General features: G+C 37.4%; 1 protein-coding gene across 2 annotated transcripts in view; it reads left to right on the top strand.

The window, feature by feature from the left end:
* agbl1 (AGBL carboxypeptidase 1) overlaps positions 1–14,727 on the top strand; it is a 250,858-nt gene extending 236,131 nt beyond the window's left edge. For both annotated transcript variants that reach the window (XM_066701926.1, XM_066701925.1), the window contains one exon: positions 12,250–14,727. In XM_066701926.1, coding sequence (XP_066558023.1) covers positions 12,250–12,520 — 271 coding nt within the window. In that variant the 3' untranslated portion in view covers positions 12,521–14,727. The remainder of the gene's footprint in view (positions 1–12,249) is intronic.
* The last annotated feature ends 3,187 nt before the right edge of the window (positions 14,728–17,914 follow it).

Here is a 17,914-nt window from a genome sequence, read left to right as displayed (position 1 = left end):
CTGTGAAAATGTTAATATTAAAAAAAAATACCATTAATTTATATATTTAAGAAGATGTAGTCCACAAAGAAAGAGACATTTTGAAAGCAGTTCTGGCAAGACAACAAATACTGGAGTGCTCATGATTCATAATCAGACTGAACTATAATAGCGCTGACAGAGACTGTAGCCAAAATAAAATGGATAAAAAAACATACATATGGTAGACTGGTAGAGAAGACCTTCAAGCATTTCTTGGATTTGGTTTACTAATTCATTTGATAAACTCACGACTACCTCAGTGTGTTTTTGTTAAAAGGTTAGGTCCTTGGAAGTTCTGCAGGGAGTTATGAATCATAATCAGTTTCATGATTATTTATGGTCTGTTCATGACTAATAACTCTGCTAAAGCTTTTAAGTTGTTGTTTGCTTTGCTTTTGAACAGCACATTATTAATAAATAAGCAAACGATACCTCATTTCACCTTCCATTCAGAATAATATGACAATCACAGGCCTGTGCAATTTCCTCTTAAGGAAACCAGAATGAAGACATGCATGTTGTTTGCCTGTTGTTTATTCTCTTCACATATTTAACACAGAAGGCAAGATTTTTAAATGGCGGGTGGGGGGTGAGACTTGGTCAAGACTACTTATCTACAGAGGGTGTCACTATAATCCATATAGACATTCTGTCCTCATAAATCACTATCCCCACCATTTTCACAATTACAACAAAGATCGAAAGAAAGGTGAAGAATCAAATTTTCACACTTTCCCTTTCCTTTTGATACCGGTAAAAGCACAATTTTGTGAATGTGCTTTATTAGATGAAACCTGGCAAAACATTTCAATCTGCATTATCCAGTTTGTCCTATTAAGGTTAAGACACCAGCCCTTTTTTTTTTTTCTTTCTTTCAGGAATGGGGGAATAGAATCTTTCTGGGGAAATCACATTCAGTTTTTCCTTTTGACACATTTTCAAAGGTGTTGTGAATTCTATTTGAAATATATATATAAATGCATTGCAGATGAATCATTAAATCCTCTGGCATAGCAGCTATAACCCAAGGGGCCAGATTCATTGGTTGAAGTTTGTAATTACCTCCCTGTTTGACAGCCATATTGTCACCCCTGGTACAGTGCTCTTTGATACTTTTGTGAACATTACAAATCCATTTCTTTACACATAGTTTGCCTTCATTCAGTACAAAGGCGATGGAAAGCAAAGGATTAAACAAAATGCAAAGCTGCTCTCAAGACTAAAACAAATGAGCCAACTATAACTTCATGATCAAACAATACAAATAAATACATATCCATAATAAAAATAAACAAACTGAATACTGCATGTACCCAGCAGAGAATTGGTTAGTAGATACATATTTATAATAATTAACCATCTTCTGTATGAAAAATAAACTCATTACTGCTAATGAAAAACGAGTTGTGAAACGTCAAAATCAGAATGTAAAAATCTGACTGGAAGTTGTTTTGTCTTCTTGAATGCATTCAGTAACTGATTACTTTTAACACCCTGTTGTGATCTGTTGTCTCTAAAACATACTTTTTCTTTCTAAAAAGAAATAAAGAAAGATAAATATAGTAATGTTTTCACTGTCCAGTGATCCAGGAGGGCTGATAATAAGCATGATAAAGTGAAGTACACCTTAAGGGAAAAGTAATGTGTTGAGCTGTGAAGTCTATAATAATTATTAGGCTGTTCTAGAGGTTGTGTGGAGGGCTGATCGATATTTGTAGAAAGATGTGAGGCAGCAGTATTCCTTTTTGAAACTATGAAAGAATCTGGGAAGATCTTAAATCCTAAACCAGCATGATTACCATAATCAATGGGGTTTTACCCCTAGAAAAGGAAAGTGAGGTTAAAGATTCACCTTTCCTTGAAATTGCAGACTGCACCAAAAAAAGCTTTTCTGATGTTTAATTTAGTGCTTTGAAGAACTGAAGAAGGACCTAAACAGACATACCAGTGTTTAGTAGTTGCTCGTTATGCTTCAAGTTTAATTGTGTAACATCAATGATAATTAGAAAAAAATACATTATTTCATATAGCATCTTTCACACAGTGTACAGAATTAAATTACATAATATGATAAAGTCAAGGAAAAAAAAAAGTAAAAAGTTAAATATATCACTAAATAATACAATATAAAACTGCATCAGGGAGGAATGCAACAGAATTCTAAGATCCCAAACATAAGCATTGACCATACTGTGAGCATCCTCTACAGTCATATACTTTACATCAGGATCAGCCAAGAGACCTAGGAGTAGGGCAGGCAAGGACTGAGCAGAACAGATGAATGAAATGCAAATAAAATTATGTTAAAGAAATGTTCTAAATGGAAGTCAATTCAGACTATGCTGTCCTTCATGTTATGTTTGTCTTTGCTATTTCTGAGAGTTCATCTGTTTAGAGTATGCTTCACCAATCCATTAAAAATACATCACTTTTAATAAACACAACACATATGTGGACTAGATTATGCTGCAGGAGCACTACCAGACGATTACTAGGTTGCTGCAGTCAAATATGTGACGCCAGAGTACACTAAGTCTGCAATTTACCTTTACTGATCTTTTAAGCTCACACTCTAAAATTCCCAAGATAAAATAAAGTAAATACTATATAATGTGTGCCAGTCAACCTTATCAGATTGAGCCAATTGGTAAATGGGACAAAGATGAGTCTGGGGGCGAACGTGAAAATATTGATTCTATGGGTGAAATTGCTGCAGCAAGTAGTTGGAAATAAGGGGAGGTATAAATGTTTTCTCCTTGTTTTCATCCAGAATGGAATTTGAAATCTGAAGCTCTATAGTAGGCCATATTTCAATGAGGGTACTGTCATGATATTGCACAGGATGCAAGTCACAACATGGAATACATCCCATTGCCTTCTAAAGTTTACAGAACCTGCACTTTGAAGTTCTGGTCACACAATTTAGCAGACATGAGAGTTTTCAAATTTTTGGTGGAATTCCAACATTTAGGCAATAATATGGGCCCTTTTTGAGATAAGCACAATGAGAGAGGGTGGGGGGTTGAGTCTGACTAAATGTCTTCCATGCATATGTATATGTACATGGAGGCATCTTGTGGACAAATCACATATACACAGAAAATGTTGCAAGCGTATTGTGGCGTAACTGCCGATTTGTCACATTATAATATGGACCAATTAGGCATTGCAATATACATCTATTATGTCATTATGCAGGTGAAAAAATTGTGTCAATCATTGATGCTCGTGAATCTTCATGAATAAAATAAATATTCAGCTATTTAAAATAAATGCCACTGTTCCAGGTTAAATTAAGAAGTTTAAGTTTATTTACCAAACAGTGGAGGCAAGGCAAGTCACATTAAAATTGGTGCATACAAAAAAATCAGGAGCCTCTGTAAAGCAATTTGCAAGTGGTGTAAACTATGGAGTGTGAGGTAGGTTAGAGGTAATCAGTTATACTCAAAGGTGTATATGTCTATGGTTACATTAATTATATATTTTTTCATTATAAAACAACAATTAAAGTTCATAAATGTTCCCTAACAGAAATGTATAGGAAATAAAAAGGTATGATTTGGGACACACAAAAAAATAATTGGTAGTTGAAATGCATTATGAGATATCTGTAAATTATAATTTGGCTTGCCATATCCATTTACCTATAATACAGTTACACATTTTCTGTTGAACAATGTAGATGACAACTTGTCATCAATTGTTATACAATAAAATTAAAATCTAAAACAAGCATGGGCCAAACCTGAGATATCTCTGCACAACTTGTTTGCATGTGACTGAATTGCCCAATGGACATTCCTTCAAGCAGCTGCACATCAGATGGCTCACAGTACAGACAACCTCTACTCTCAAGCCACCTGCTGAGCAATTTGTAGTGAGGCTTGGGGAATAGTTGGTACAAACCTGACTGTGTTGCTTAATATCCTGAACTCAGTGTCAGTTATCATCAAAACAATTGTTCAGCTTGCCATGGATTGCTATTATCTGAGAGGTTTTGTATATAGATTCAATTTTTTTGTTATTAGAATGCAGAATATGTATTTTTATGTTTCGTGTTTTCGGGGAAACCTCCCCTATTCAGAATTTTTGTGATTGTGCATTCTGCATTAAAAGTAGTACTCATACATGAGAAAAAGCTATGGGCCAGCTCTCTGCATCAGTACATTAAGCATAGCGATGGTTCAGGTAGGAAACTCACTTAATCACACACAGAAGGAATAAGCCCATTGGCTACCACATAAAATGAATAGTAAAGCTAGAGTATTTAAACTCACCGAAAACAGCCTCCCCTTTGCCCCTTAGATTCCCTCCAGCTGACGCCTCCAGTGCTGTCCTCACGACGATTAAGGATATGCACACAACAGACTAGACTGGTCTGTTCTGGACCTGGATCTGTTTAATAGGATCCAAGTCTTGAACGATATGCAGGCCTTTTAATCACACAGCAGACTTCTGCCCGAAAAGTCTGTTTTGTTCAGATTTAACCTCGCAAGCACAACCCTTCTTTCCGTTGCCAAATCTGACCACCACGGCCAACAGGTATTTACAAATGCACTGAAACAATTATGCACCTATTTCAATGAAAATGTATGTACTTACCCTCACTGTAAATTCTAGCACTTCTGCAGCTGCAGCGAGAAAAGCCATCCCTCAGCTCCCATACAAAATCATCCCACTATCTCCACAACCACCCAAATCAAACTTTCATAAACTACTCAAAGTTTCCATGTGGAATAAATGACTACGTACGTTGCACACAACCTCCAATCAGCACTAGATGACCCAGATTCTGTGGATACACTGCTGAGCAAGGAGCTTACGAAAGGTTATCTAATAGGCCCCTTTTCCTCTCCATATTTTAAAATGCCAGAGTGAGTCCAATGGGAATTGCTGTTCATAAATATTTGTGGTAAGAAACAACTGATACTCGATCTATATGTCCTCAGGACTCTGTACTCAGCATCAATAGTCTGATCCCGGCTGTAGCAGTCCCCATATTTTTTATTCACTTTCTAAAGCCTCTGGTGATTTTAATGTCCACTGACTTAGGATCTCACGTTGTGCTAGCTCACGTTTCATATAAATAATACGTTTAATAAATAGATTAATAAATTCCTAATTAAATAAATTCAAGATATCTTAAAATAGACAGGAAGTCCATACAATGCATACATCATTTTCACAGGAAGTCATTTTGAGATATCCTAAAATGACTTTCTGTTTTATTTCAGATATCTCAAATTCAATTCGAGATATCTCAAATTACATTTGAGATATCTTGAATTTGAGTTAGTTTGAGATATCTGCAGTTCTATTTAAGATATATTAAATTGTGTTTTAAGATATCTCTAAATGACAATTTGGCTTGCTGCCTAAAATTAAGTACTCTTGTCTTTGTCCCTAGTGTTGCCTCCATATAGCTAAACATTAACTGCTGATGATAGAATTATGTAGCATAGTATAGAAAATTAACAATCCAGATGCTTTGATCAGTCACGTAGAAAACAGTGCCAGAGCAGTTAAAGATTTGGAAGCTAGAGGGAACATTACAGTTGGATGTTAGAAGACACTTGTGGTTTTATGGAGCAATTCCTGCCTCAGTACTTCTGATGCATTTACAATGTAGTATGTGTTATCCTGTGAGGATCTGCTTAATTCACACTGATCTGAAGAGACTGATTACAAAATAACTCACTTCAACCATAAATAAGTCTGCTAATGCATGTCATATGGCTGTGATTTCAGCTAACCAGATGCAAAACTGGGGAGGCCAGGATTTGACATTGTTTTTAATTTAAACGAGCAAGCATTGTCATTTACATTTTAGGCTACAGATAATAATAATACAAATTTAAAAAGAGTAGATTAAATAATTGCACTTTTTTGGATATGAGAATAAATATAATAATGTAAAGAAATCTGCCGATACACAACATTGCAAAGGTGAACTCTCCCCAGTATACAGTGCCCACCCCTTCAAACACACATTTCCCTTCACGCTGCTTCTCCCATCAATCTCTAAGCACATATTCACACAGACACAGACATGCCTTGATCTGTATGTTGTTAGCGAATTCAATATTTCTTTGAAACCTGATTTTGGTATGAAGGTATAATGACTAACTGTCAGGGAGATGCATGGTGTCCTTTCGGCTGAGTAACACAAACAAATGAGGGCTGGACTGGTATTTCTGTGATCCCTTAATTAGAGTTTCGACTGGAAAGGAAGGCAAATAGTAATCTATTTCATCATTGCTTCCAGGTCTAACGGCTCCCAAAGCCTTCTCTCAACCAGATATTGCTGCTTGGTCCCTCCATTTCTCAGCACACAAACCTTCTAGGTTATGTTTTTCACCTCCTCTTAAATTGCTCATAATTCTATTTTATCTCTTCTCATATTTAATCCCTTCTTATTTGCCAGGTTTCCCCAGCTTGCAGTCTAAAGTTCACATGGGATTCCACTTTGTGCTAGCATTATATTGACATATGTTATTAAATGCAATTGCTGAACTGATAATTCATGTTTTTTCTTTTTCTTTTTAATGATTATTATTAAAACAAGATTATTATCAGCTGTCAGTTTTTCTATATTCCTTTGTTTGGGATTCCAAGGCAGGTGGTTTGGAATTGAATGACAATGCTGTGCAATTTCCCTTCCTTAATACAGTGAACACTGCAATGTATTGTGTCTGCTGCAGTGTGTCAGGTGCCTTTGCATATTAATGTTAATGCAATCAAAGACATGGCTGTAACCTTAAAATAAAAGATCAGGACATTGTCCCAGTATGGTAACTACCAAATCATACACCAGACATATAAGATTTGATATGCATGGGCAAAGCAAGTGGTGTGTAATTCCCTGGAATGTATAACATTACATAACATCTTTCCACGACATAACCCTGAGATCCAGTCCTGAGAAGATGTAACAGTAATAGCCCTGGTTGAACAAGGTAAGGATCACGCCTGAACTGAATGAAAGTTAAAAGATGTCCTTAATCTGCATGAAAAACAATTTGATGGCCTTGTATATGTATGTTCTCTGATGATTGTAGACTACTTGCAGGTATGTAGTTCATTTTTAAGAATGTAAACAATATAATAGCATTTGCTTTAAAGAAAGCTGTAGTTTGTTCTTACAGATTTGCAACAAGGGGATAACACCCAGGACCACAATATTAAGAGCTGTGTTTTATCCTTGCCTAACTCTATCAGGCCAAGTCTGCTGAATTGTTATACATTGCACACCAACTTAGAGAAAGCTTTCCCATTGTATGCTGTGTACTGTCTTAGTCCATGTAATCCTTAACTCAATTAAAGCAGCCCTGACAGTGCAAAAATCATCTAAATCTTGAGCTGTAAGCACTACAAATGCAAGCATAAAGGAAGATGCCACCATAATACTAAACAAAATGCAGTTCCACATTCCATCCAGTTACAACTATAATTTCTCATTATATGAATAATTACACTTACATTAGCAGCAATTCCATGGCCTGATTTCTGCTTGTAAGTGGAAATAAAAAGACAGAGTTTCCTGCAAGCATCCTTGAAAACTCAGGGTTGCCCTTAGAAACTCGGAAACTTAAAATGAATACATATTTAAATGGAGAACATTTTTCTGTCTTGCCATCTTGCATAGTATGGAAACATCTATGAGAAAGGTCCTTGACCTACATGATTCACTGCCTTCAAACAGAATTGAGAGTTTTGTTTTTACATAGTAGTGTCATTATGTTAAAAAACACAGTCTCTGACAATGTGGCAGGGAGTGTAATGTGCTCAGCATACTGAACATGATGGTCAATAAACATATTGCAGAGGAAATAACTGAGATCTTTGCATTTAGGTCGATATCCATATACAGTGTGTTTTGTTGTTGTTTTAATCATTTTCTCTGATGTTTAAATACAACTTATGCTAAACATCAATGTGTATTTTAAATATTGTAAGACAATACTTATAGTAATGTGCAAAATGTTGGTAAGGCGGTAAAGTGCAATATGAAATCAAAATACACTTAATTAAAATACAATGGAGGCATTTGTTGTGGCCAAAAGTAGGTCCATTGCTCTTCAAAATGTCTTTATCTGTGCTAATGGAAGGCACTGTTTTCACCACAACTTGTAAACTGATTTATGATAACAGGTAAGTGTCTGAAATCTGTCCCTTCAGGCTGAGAGTTGTTTGCCAGTCCACAGCATACACTAGCGTCAGGGCAAGATTAGTTGGAACTTAATGTGTGGCCTCACACATTTAATCCCCATCTTACATATCAGTAGTTTTCATCTGCAGTGCAAAAGACCTTTATATTAAAGGATATATTTCAAATCCATTCACTGGAACCAACTGTCTGATGTAAGAAGTAGGGGGGAAATAAAAAGTAAACAGCTGGGTTGATAGGGGGAAGGATGGAGAATGCATAACACATATTTTGGATGACAAGGATGTTCTCAAACTTGGCACCCCTATACATGTATCTATTTTTGGTGAGCACATTACATAATCATAAGCATATAGCTACTTTATTATTTTAAAACAAAGGAAAAGCTGTTGTTTGAAGGTATCATAAACAGTTAACCTATTGTATATTTTATTGTGCATTTCTAGGGTTTAAAAGACACGGATTTAGGCAAGTTTAAGAGCATCCTGCATCCTGGCTCACAACAACTACAAATTACTTATTTTTATCCACTTTTTATCTGGAGGGCACTTGATGTGTCTCATGGAAGAAGGGTAGTTGGTGGTTTAGTGGGGGGGTTGTGTTGCTCTTAGTGCTGAAACCCCTGTAGCTATCTCAACCCCAGGTATGAAATATTAAAGAGTCCTTTGCAAGAAAATGGAAAACAAAACACAAGCCTTCCCGTCGCTGCGTGCTATATTTATATATTGTTTTAAATTTCCTTTGAATCTAAAGCAGGAAAAAGACACTCTAATACAGATACACACACACACATACACACAGGGAAAGAAATGCTAAAATCAATTTGCTTGTCACATCCACGTCCCCCGTGAATCCCTGTTTTTTAATCTGATTAGTGTGGCTGGGCCTCATGTTGACTGTCAATCAGGGTGCTGCTATCTGAAGGTCATAACCTCCTTCAAAGGTGTGGGTAGCAGATCTGCATGCACAGACACCAACCCTAGCACTATTCTCTTAAAGCAGCTCCCCCCCACCCCCTCAACCCCCCAACCCCCCAACCCCCCAACCTCTTTAATACTACCGTTCTATTTGTGTAACTCTTCTGAAACCCCTGTGTTCATTTCCCTTTCACTGGAGAAAGCACTTTCCTTTAAGGCAGAAGCAGCCTGAAACGGAAGCACATATTTATTTTTCTTCCACACACAAAGTCATCAGCTCTGCTCTGCTTCTTGTGGTGATGGGAGAATGGTAGTGTCACAGCCGCTGGCAGCCACAGCACAATAAACTTTCATTAGAGTCTGGTCAGAAACAGCAGGTTTGGCTTAAGCCTTTGTCACAGAAACAATAGTAATGTTCTTTGTTTTAGAACAATAATAAATACTACAATGAAGTCCATGAAACTACTGTGGTTTACTCATGCACATCATAATTTTAGGTAAGAATAGGCATATATCATTATGATATTTTATTATTTACATTTATGTATAAATGGATTTACAGTTAGTGTTAGGCAGTGTTTAATGATGTACCCCCTGGTGTGTACCGTTGTTCACTGGGATATGTTCCACAATGTACCAAATTTCATTTCTCCACAGTGCAGTTTTTATAATACAGTTGATAGAATAATCAAGCTAATTTATATAAGCACACTATATCTGAGATATAATAAATAAATACGTACTTAAAAATAAATAAATAAATAAATAAATAAAATAATCTGAAGGAGTCCCCAGATTACAGGTTGCTAGAAGAGATTGTTGGAACTGGGCCAGAGGAACTAAGTCGTAGGAGTGTGCCAGTTCAGAACACTACATACACATGCCTCTCATTTGAGAGGCCATACATTCCATCTCTGATTTGCTTTCATTCCCCAGCTAAGGTAAATAGTGTTAAATAATTAATTCTGATTTAAAAGCTTCTTCAAGTAGACCTTGGAGATACAGTAACTGGAATAGGCTCATACAGTACAGAGAGTTCAGCACCTCTTCCTCTGGACAGCTCCTCCTATGGGGAAAGGTGCAACCTAGAGAGAAAACCCTTACTGTGAAACCTAGATCCCTTTACATTTTATTAATATAAGTCTACAGAGTTCAGCTTTAAAGAATAACGATATCTAGGGTCAACAAACAGATTTTTCCCTTTTTGTGTGTTTAGGTCTATATTAAACAATACAAAGAAAAATAAATAAATCACTTGTAGTGTTGTATTCTCTGACACACAATAGTTAAATAATGCATTAACATGGTATTCAAAATCTATGACTTAATTAATGCAGAGTACTTACAGTGCATTGCAAAAGTATTCAGATACTCTCATAGTTTTCACATTGTAAAGCTTGCAGTCGTGACACTTCAAAGCACAAATAAATAAATATAGAGAATTAATATGAAATAAAAATGGAAAAGCAATAATTGCACAAGTATTCAAACCCGTTGATGTGGCAAACCTAAATTAATTCAGGTGCACAAAATTACCTTAACAAGCCACACAATTAGATGAATGCCCTCTGTCTGTATGCAGTAATAACAGTTTTCATGATTTCAGAATTAAAATACCTGTCTCTGTGAGGTCCCTTGCTCTGGTAGTGAATTTCAAGTAAGGATTCAACCATGAAGACCAAGGAGCTTTCAAAGCAAGTCAGGGATAAAGTTATTGTAAAGCACAGATCTTGAGAAGGGTTACAAAATATAAAAGTATCTGAATATCCCTGTGAGCATACAGTGTACTCAATCATCAGGAAATGGAAAGTGCATTGTGCCACCCAGACCCTGCCTAGATCAGGTCATCCCTCCAAACTGAGCAGGCAGTCAATGAAGAAGCTGGTGAGGGATGCCACTGTGAGGCCAATAACTTTGAAAGATCTATGGAGTTCAATGTCTGAAATGGGAGAATATGTACATCAGTGAAAAATATCCAGAACACTTCACAAAACTTACCTTTATTTCAGGTGGCAAGAAGGAAGTCATTACTAAAAATAAACTGTCTAAAAAGCCACAGTGAGTTTGCAACAAAACACCTGAGTGACCCTGCAAAAATGGTCAGATGAGACCAAATTGGTGCAGACATTTGACATCTTCCCTAAGGTCTGGAAAACTGGTTAGGATTGAAGGAAAAATAGATGGAGCAAAGTACAGAGGAAAATTAGTTTCAGTCTGCTAAAGACTTCTTTCAGCAGAACAATGATCCAAAGCACAAGGTCAAAGATATACTGTAGTGGCTAAAGAATAAGAAAGTGAATATCCTTGAGTGGCCCAGTCAAAGTCATGGCTTGATTCCTAGTCAGTGGAAAGACTTGAAAACAGCTGTCCATAACCCATCCCCAAGCAACTTGAAAGAGCTCGAGCAAATCTGTTAAGAAGAATGGGCAAAAATGTCACCAAGATGGTGTGCAAACTTGGTAGAGACTTACCCAAACAAAACTTGTTTGCAATTGTTGCCAAAGGTACTTCCACAAAATATTGAGCTCAAGGGTCTGAATACTTATGAAATTAAATTATATATTTTTTCTTTCTCTTTAGTTTTTGCTGACATTTACTGTAACTTGTCTTACCCTTAAAAGTCTTCAGTTTTAGCATTCAAGTTTTTAATTAAATATTAAGTTTAAAAAAATGTTTATGCATAATTTTGTAACTTCACAAAATGGGACACCATAAGAAGGGTCTGAATACTTTTGCAAGGCACTGTATATGGTTGTAAGTATCCAGTAGTCAAACACTTAGTACATGTTGTATGGTTATCAAGTTATACAAAAGTGGTAACAGTGACTTGGCAGGCCTAAAGTGTATATTCCCAAGCAAAAAATTAGAACACATTCTAAACTCAACTGAGAAAGGTATTGTTTCTTACTGTTTTAGCACAACAGAAATAAATAACTGTTTGTAATTCAGAAAATATATTTGAAGTTGAAAAATATTATATTTATAGATTCCAATTAAGGGTCTATCATGTGAGCAATGTATTAGTATACTGTGTTTTATTTGGTTTTAATTATAATGTGTTGTTACATCTGAACCCACACTGAACAGCAATAAGTGTAGTGCAGTGGTCCCTGGTAGCTAATGGCTGCATGTGACTATCCACAGTTCCTTTGAAGACGATGAGCCTCCCTGTGCAGAAGAGATTGAGTACCAGACCGAGGACTGCTGGGAGCTCTGCTTCCAAGAGCTGGATGCAGAAGTCAATGCCAATGCTGCCAACTCGGAGGAGGAAAAGGAGGAGGATCAGGGAGACATTCACCTCGACATACCCAAAAATGGCCTGCTAGCCCCTGACAGGAAGCCCTCCCGGAACCAGACCTTGTCACAGCAGTCCTCTCTAGAGACATTTAACATAAACAGGAGTGCAGTCAACTAGTGGTATGCTGGACGACTTTTTAAAATAATGTATTCTAATTAGATTACATTTTTGTTTAATTGATTATTTATTTATTTGTCATTTAATAATGGCACCATAACTAGATGATATTCTGTAATATTAACTCTACGGTATTCATTTGGTTGTCTTACACTGTTCATGTTGTTTATCCAAATAGCAAGTATTAACTTATCAAAGAAACATGACATCAATTTACATTTAAATTATGTATATTTATAAGAGAATTATTTCTCATTGTTGAAATGTTTTCAAGAATGGAATAATACTCACAAGTCATAGCTTGCAGTTTGATGCATTTCTTGCAAGCTCTAAATCCATGCATCTACAATACAGTAAAAAACTAAAACAAAACAATACATTTGTAAACATGACAAAACAAAAAGAAAGATGTCAAATGTCATCACCCTACAATTAACAAAAGTACTAGAATAAAACTAATCTGATCCACTTCATCAAACTATAATTCCAATAATCAGTTTGAATACAAGAAATGTATTACAAATTACAAAGCCCAAAAAGATGACAGCGGGCATTGGCTTGTAATAGTACTTTAATAGTAGTATACATTTTATACAACAAACAAACCAGAAATCAACACAAATCTAAATATTAAAAGCCAGGACCATCAGAATTTATTGTTAATAGCTGAATCAATTTAGTTTCTTTGAGGAGATTCAATGCATCAATGATTGACACAATTGTTTTGACACCAGAAGAGATCTATGTCACATTTTCTAATTGTTCCTTATTACAGTGTGACTGTATTTGAAATATCAGAGTGTATATTTGACTTGTCCACAAGATGCCTTCATGCACATATATTAACTCATGCAACAAAGTCAGTTGGGATTGATCCCCTTTATACAATTTCACCCGATTTGCGCGTATGTAAAATAGAACGTGGGATTTTCTAAAATGTTGGAATTCGGTCACAAATGTGAAAGCTCTCATGTCTGAAACAAACACATTGTTCCAGGTTACTATACAAAAGTAGGCTGATTGAAAAAAACACAATGCTTGAGTGTTGTCCTGAACCATTTGCAGGCAGCCTTTTTTCACCAGCCTTGCTCCTTTTCTCTCCCTGGTCTGCCATTTTCACTAGTTTGCATTACCATTGCACCATGTAAACACTCAATTCTCAGAATTTCTAAGAAGTCAAAGCATAAAAGCTGAATGAATGCAACCAAACAAATTGATAAATATTAAAATAATCGTTTTGAATCAATTAATTTTATTATTATACCAGCTCTACAGTCAACATATCCAGAACAAACTTTTGAGTTAAAAGGTTTGCAACTGTATAGCCCAATCTGTTTATATACTGTACAATCTTACCATGTGTTTATATACATAAATGTATACATAAACTACAACTAAGGAATTAATATTCAGCATGAACTGATTCACATGAAAAATAACTTCACAAAAGAGAATGCATGTTTTACTATAAAAAAAAATCTGTATTCTCTCTGATTTTAGTATTCCAAGTTTACACAATGTCATTATAATTTTGTAAAACAAAACCTTAATTCACACATTTGTTTCCCTGAGTATATGACATGATGCTAAAAAATGTAATGATCTTGTAATTGGAAAAATTACTTATTATTTTCTGTATATTCTTTATATTATTAATGGTTTCATGTTGTTTATTTAGTTTTGTATATAAAGCAAACAATAGTCTGTATTTACCCCTTTCTGGGAGCTACATTAATTATTTGTTTCTTTTAAGGATGCTACAAAGATCCACCAAAGTCATGTCTCATGTCTCTGTCTCTGTCTTAGTTTCACTGTTTCTTGGATTGCACACAGCTATTGTCATTTCATTATTTCAATCATTTATTGTCCTTTGATTATTTCAATCAACTACTGCCTTTAGAATTATTAAATCAGCTATTGCCTTTAGGTTAATTCATTCAGCCACTGCCTCGTAGCATATTCAATCAGCAAAAATAGTTAAACAGTATAAAGATTGTGTATTTTGGGACACAGGTATTTGATTGAGAACTTAAAACTATGACTTTGATAAACATCTGCTGCCCAAAGAATACTGACCAGCACCAATCAACTCAAGAAAGACTTCAACAACATGTTATGCATGTGGTAAATTATGTTGTACTGTACAGTGCATCCGGAAAGTATTCACAGCGCTTCACTTTTTCCACATTTTGTTATGTTACAGCCTTATTCCAAAATTGATTAAATTCATTATTTTCCTCAAAATTCTACAAACAATACCCCATAATGACAACGTGAAAGAAGTTTGTTTGAAATCTTTGCAAATTTATTAAAAATAAAAAACAAAAAAAGCACATGTACATAAGTATTCACAGCCTTTGCTCAATACTTTGTTGAAGCACCTTTGGCACCAATTACAGCCTCAAGTCTTTATGCTACAAGCTTGGCACACCTATTTTTAGGCAGTTTCTCCCATTCTTCTTTGCAGGACCTCTCAAGCTCCATCAGGTTGAATGGGGAGCATCGGTGCACAGCAATTTTCAGATCTCTCCAGAGATGTTCAATCGGGTTCAAGTCTGGGCTCTGGCTGAGCCACTCAAGGACATTCACAGAGTTGTCCTGTAGCCACTCCTTTGTTATCTTGGCTGTGTGATTAGGGTCGTTGTCCTGTTGGAAGATGAACCTTCGCCCCAGTCTGAGGTCCAGAGCGCTCTGGAGCAGGTTTTCATCAAGGATGTCTCTGTACATTGCTGCATTCATCTTTCCCTCGATCCTGACTAGTCTCCCAGTTCCTGCCACTGAAAAACATCCCCACAGCATGATGCTGCCACCACCATGCTTCACTGTAGGGATGGTATTGGTCAGGTGATGAGAGGTGCCTGGCTTCCTCCAGACACATGCCATTCAGGCCAAAGAGTTCAATCTTTGTTTCATCAAACCTGAGAATTTTGTTTTTCATGGTCTGAGAGTCCTTCAGTTGCCTTTTGGCAAACTCCAGGTGGGCTGTCATGTGCCTTTTACTGAGGAGTGGCTTCCGTCTGGCCACTCTACCATACAGGCCTGATTGGTGGAGTGCTGCAGAGATGGTTGTTCTTCTGGAAGGTTCTCCTCTCTCCACAGAGACACGCTGGAGCTCTGTCAGAGTGACCATCGGGTTCTTGATCACCTCCCTGACTAAGGCCCTTCTCCCCCAATCGCTCAGTTTGGCCAGGCAGCCAGCTATAGGAAGAGTCCTGGTGGTTCCAAACTTCTTCCATTTATGGATGATGGAGGCCACTGTGCTCATTGGGACCTTCAATGCTGCAGAAATTTTTCTGTACCCTTCCGCAGATCTGTGCCTCAATACAATCCTGTCTCAGAGGTCTACAGACAATTCCTTGGACTTCATGGCTTGGTTTGTGCTCTGACATGCACTGTTAACTGTGTTACCTTATATAGACAGGTGTGTGCCTTTCCAAATCATGTCCAATCAACTGAATTTACCACAGGTGGACTCCAATCAAGTTGTAGAAACATCTCAAGGGTTGTGAATACTTATGTACATGTGCTTTTTTTGTTTTTTATTTTTAATAAATTTGCAAAGATTTCAAACAAACTTCTTTCACGTTGTCATTATGGGTTATTGTTTGTAGAATTTTGAGGACAATAATTAATTTAATCCATTTTGGAATAAGGCTGTAACATAACAAAATGTGGAAAAAGTGAAGCGCTGTGAATACTTTCTGGATGCACTGTATTGTAATGAGCTGCAATCACTTCTGATAGATAAGACTGTAACCTACTCTCTATCTGAAGATACAAAAAGGCTTCTCCAACTCACATCCTTAGTTATTTTAGGAGAGCTCCAGGTTAACCTGTATTTATGTTTCTCTGTAATAAATGTGTTACTACTTCATCTGTGTATCCTGAGATTCACTAAACCACTATCATCTTATACTTTTATGAATGTAACTTCTGTACCTTTACTACATCTCTTGTTTGTGTTCTGAGTAACCTGGGGCTTGACACTTTGTTTTGCAAGCAAGATGTTGACCATAAACATAGTCATAGTCTAAAATTCTTAATTAATTCACCCAGAAAGACAAAAAAAAAAAAAAAACATGTTGTCCAGTAATTCCTGACCTTTCACATACTGAGAAAAAGGAGTGAAAACAAACATTACAAAAACTATCATTGTACACCAGCAGAGGATTAAGAATGAACAGTGGCAGATATTGATACACAAACTTGTATTACATGTTGTCTGAAGTTTATTAACTTGGTTAACGTGCCTACAGACTAAAATCGATATTTAATTCTAACAGAAAGCCATTAAAATGATAGGTTGCGAATGCAACCTGGGTTATCTGAAAAAGGAATGTCATGGCAGTGGACCCCTGATCCAACAATAGCGGGGCCACAGACCCACTGAAACACAACATAATACACAGCTGGCTAGTCAACAGAGTAGCCAAGCTTAAAACCCACCAATATGTATCACGTGGCAGCAGGAACATACATGCTGCCTCCACGCAGCACAGGAGCATCCTACTCAACTGAACAGTACAGAGTGGCAAGCTCCACTGTGCTGAAAACTTAAAATGAAACAAACTATATACACCACGGGGAGCAGGAACGAACTCATGTGCCACCCGCAACATTAGCTCTACTGTGACAAATGAACACAGCAGAACACTAGAGTCCGCTCGTGCTTACCGCTGAGGACAGCAGCAGTGGCCTGCAGAAGGCAACGTACCTGGAGACTGCATGACAGACCCTGGAACACATCGACAGTCAGTAAGTCCAGGAGCAGCTCGCGTGGGTGCTCGACTGGAAGGCATAGTCCGGTGGAAGGGAAAACATGGTTCAATAGCTCCATCAGGATGCGCTTAACAGTGGCAGACTGGGAGAGGAAATCAGGAGGCAGAGCCCATGGACTACTAGGGCTAGACTGCAGCCAACACTGGGTTCCCAATGGAAGGGACCGGTCCCGTCACATCTAACCCGTAGAACTGGACAAATGCAAGTGGCGAAACCCAAGCTGCAGCCGCACAAATGTCTGCAAAGCGGGCTCCTTGATAAAGGGCCCATGATGTGGAAACGCCCCGAGTCAATTGGGCCACCAGGTGTTCAGGCGTCGTCACACTCCAAGGACTCAGACAGCTGGTCCAAATACAAGACCAGCAGGCTGTCTGTGTTTCTGAGGTGGGCCACTTGGGCTCCTGACTCATACGCCCTTCGGAGCAGCATCTCCATGACGCAACACTTCCGGTTGGGTCAGGCCAGGTCACATGGCTCCGTAGACAGCGGAGGTAGGGAGACGAGCGTGGCGATGGTGGAGTTGACCCACTTCTGCCGCACCCTGGGTCCTGGCATAAGCCTCCCCTCTCTTGCCTAGGGCGGGGGCTGTTAACAGAGCGCTACGAGCGCTGACCT

This window comes from Amia ocellicauda, chromosome 4 (genome assembly GCF_036373705.1).
Source record: "Amia ocellicauda isolate fAmiCal2 chromosome 4, fAmiCal2.hap1, whole genome shotgun sequence".
NCBI lineage: Eukaryota > Metazoa > Chordata > Actinopteri > Amiiformes > Amiidae > Amia > Amia ocellicauda.
The sequence above is the reverse complement of the archived record's forward strand: the minus strand, read 5'-3'. Positions and strand labels throughout refer to the sequence as shown.